This window comes from Panthera pardus, unplaced genomic scaffold, assembly GCF_024362965.1.
Source record: "Panthera pardus isolate Hobbes unplaced genomic scaffold, ASM2436296v1 HiC_scaffold_1, whole genome shotgun sequence".
NCBI classification, from domain to species: domain Eukaryota; kingdom Metazoa; phylum Chordata; class Mammalia; order Carnivora; family Felidae; genus Panthera; species Panthera pardus.
In genome coordinates this window covers 2,986,927-2,988,922 of record NW_026526654.1, presented here as the reverse complement: position 1 = coordinate 2,988,922, position 1,996 = coordinate 2,986,927, and the positions used below count along the sequence as shown (strand labels likewise).

At 41.6% G+C, this 1,996-nt stretch overlaps 1 protein-coding gene across 1 annotated transcript; it reads left to right on the top strand.

The window, feature by feature from the left end:
* Positions 1–868: 868 nt before the first annotated feature.
* On the top strand, positions 869–1,789 carry LOC109260327 (olfactory receptor 2G3-like). Its single transcript, XM_019438483.2, has one exon. The coding sequence runs from the start codon at positions 869–871 to the stop codon at positions 1,787–1,789; it is 921 nt and encodes a 306-aa protein (XP_019294028.2).
* The last annotated feature ends 207 nt before the right edge of the window (positions 1,790–1,996 follow it).

Here is a 1,996-nt window from a genome sequence, read left to right as displayed (position 1 = left end):
ATGAAGATGATGATGATAGAGATGATAGATAGATATTGGGTTGATAGATAATGGTAGATATATACATAGATGATGAATGGATATACATTATAGAGAGGTTATAAATAGATGATAAATAGATGATAGGATAGATAGATAGATAGATAGATAGATAGATAGATATAGATAGATAGATGATAGATAGTTAACAGATGATTAGATAGATAGATAGATAATAGATGATAGATAGATAGATAGATAGATAGATATAGACAGAATTTAGTTATATAAAAATTCTTTTAAGATAGTTAAATAACCATATAAGTTAAGTTAAGGACTACTTTTATTCTCACTTTTTAAATAAGGAAACTAAAATGTGGAGAGGTTAAGTGACTTGACCAAGTCCACAAGTGATTGAGACTCAACTTCAGCACTCACTGCACTTAACCACTACACCATACAACAACAGAGTTGAGGAGAAAGAAAGTTAACCTAAGTGGGCTGAAAAAATAAATCATATAGTGCTTCTGTTAATTTTTTTTGAATACTTCAAAAGGATTTAAAGGATTCAAAAGATTGCATTCCACTTCTATGACCTGAGAGAAGTATGTCATAAAGACTTGGGTTGACTGAGCTCAATGAAAAGTTTCTCGCCATATCTAGGATATTCCAAATCTAATCCTACTTTAGTAGCAGCTGTGAAGGCAGTATTTAAATAGAATCATCCCAATCTTTTGAGAAATTCTCATAACAATTATGAAGATTATCCCACCAACATAGTTGAGGGTTTCAAGATGTTGTTTATTGAAACATAAAAGTCATGCTTAATCTCCAAACTGTGTCTCTCTCCTTCTAGCCATACATAAGGTGGGTTCCATGCAAGGAGAAAATGTGTTTCCCTAGAACTATTGTGTTGTTGGGCTTCTCAGATTATCCATGGCTAGATGTGCCCCTCTTTGGAGTGGTCCTGGTCTCTTACATCCTCACCCTGATAGGGAACAGCTCCATCATCTTTCTTTCCACGGTGGAGCCCAGAGTCCAGACCCCCATGTATTTCTTCCTGGGCAATCTCTCTGTACTGGACCTTTGTGTCACCTGCGCCATTGTGCCCCAGCTGCTGGCGAACCTCTGGGGACCAGAGAAGACAATTCCTTCCTGGGGCTGCATCACCCAGGCCTACATCTTCCACTGGACAGGATGCACTGAATGTGCTCTGCTGGCAGTAATGGCTTTTGATCGCTATGTGGCTATCTCTCAGCCCCTCTGGTACACTCTTATCATGAGGCCCTGGGTGTGTGTGCAACTGGCAACTGCTGCCTGGTCCAGTGGCCTGGCAAATTCAATACTCCAAACTACGCTTACTCTCCAGCTCCACCATTGCGGTCACCACACACTTGACCACTTCTTCTGTGAAGTACCTGTTCTGATCAAGCTGGCCTGTGGTGATACCACTGCTAATGAGCTGTCTCTGGCCATTGGAGCCATCCCTTTTGCACTGATGTCTCCTCTGCTTGTGCTAATCTCCTACACATTAATTGTCAAGGCTGTGTTGAAGTTACCTTCAGCTGACAAAAGGTACAAGGCTCTCAGCACATGCACCTCCCACTTGGTGGTTGTCATCATGTACTTTGGACCAGCCATCTGCATGTACCTCCAACCCCCTGCAAATAGCACCTGGGCCAAGTTCATGTCCTTCTTCTACTGTGTTATCATCCCACTGCTCAACCCACTCATCTACACTCGGAGAAACAAGGATGTGAAGAGAATGTGGAAAAGGATTGTACAACCTCAGAGTGAGGTAAAATCCTAAGAAGGATAGACGTCATAAAAAGGCCAGATAGTCTCTGCCTGTCTCCTGGGCCAACCCCATGCACAACTCAGTAAATACTGGCAGGTCTATTTCCAAATGAGTGTCCATGAGCTCCAAGGAAAGAGTTCCCATCTGTCAACATCAACCAGCCTGATGTCTGGAGAAACTCTTCCAATTAGAAAGTGCTCTGTTCTGAAATCTCAAGTA

Coding starts and splice junctions, on each gene's coding strand:
- LOC109260327 (XM_019438483.2), top strand. CDS start 869: ATGTGTTTCCCTAGAACTATTGTGTTGTTGGGCTTCTCAGATTATCCA.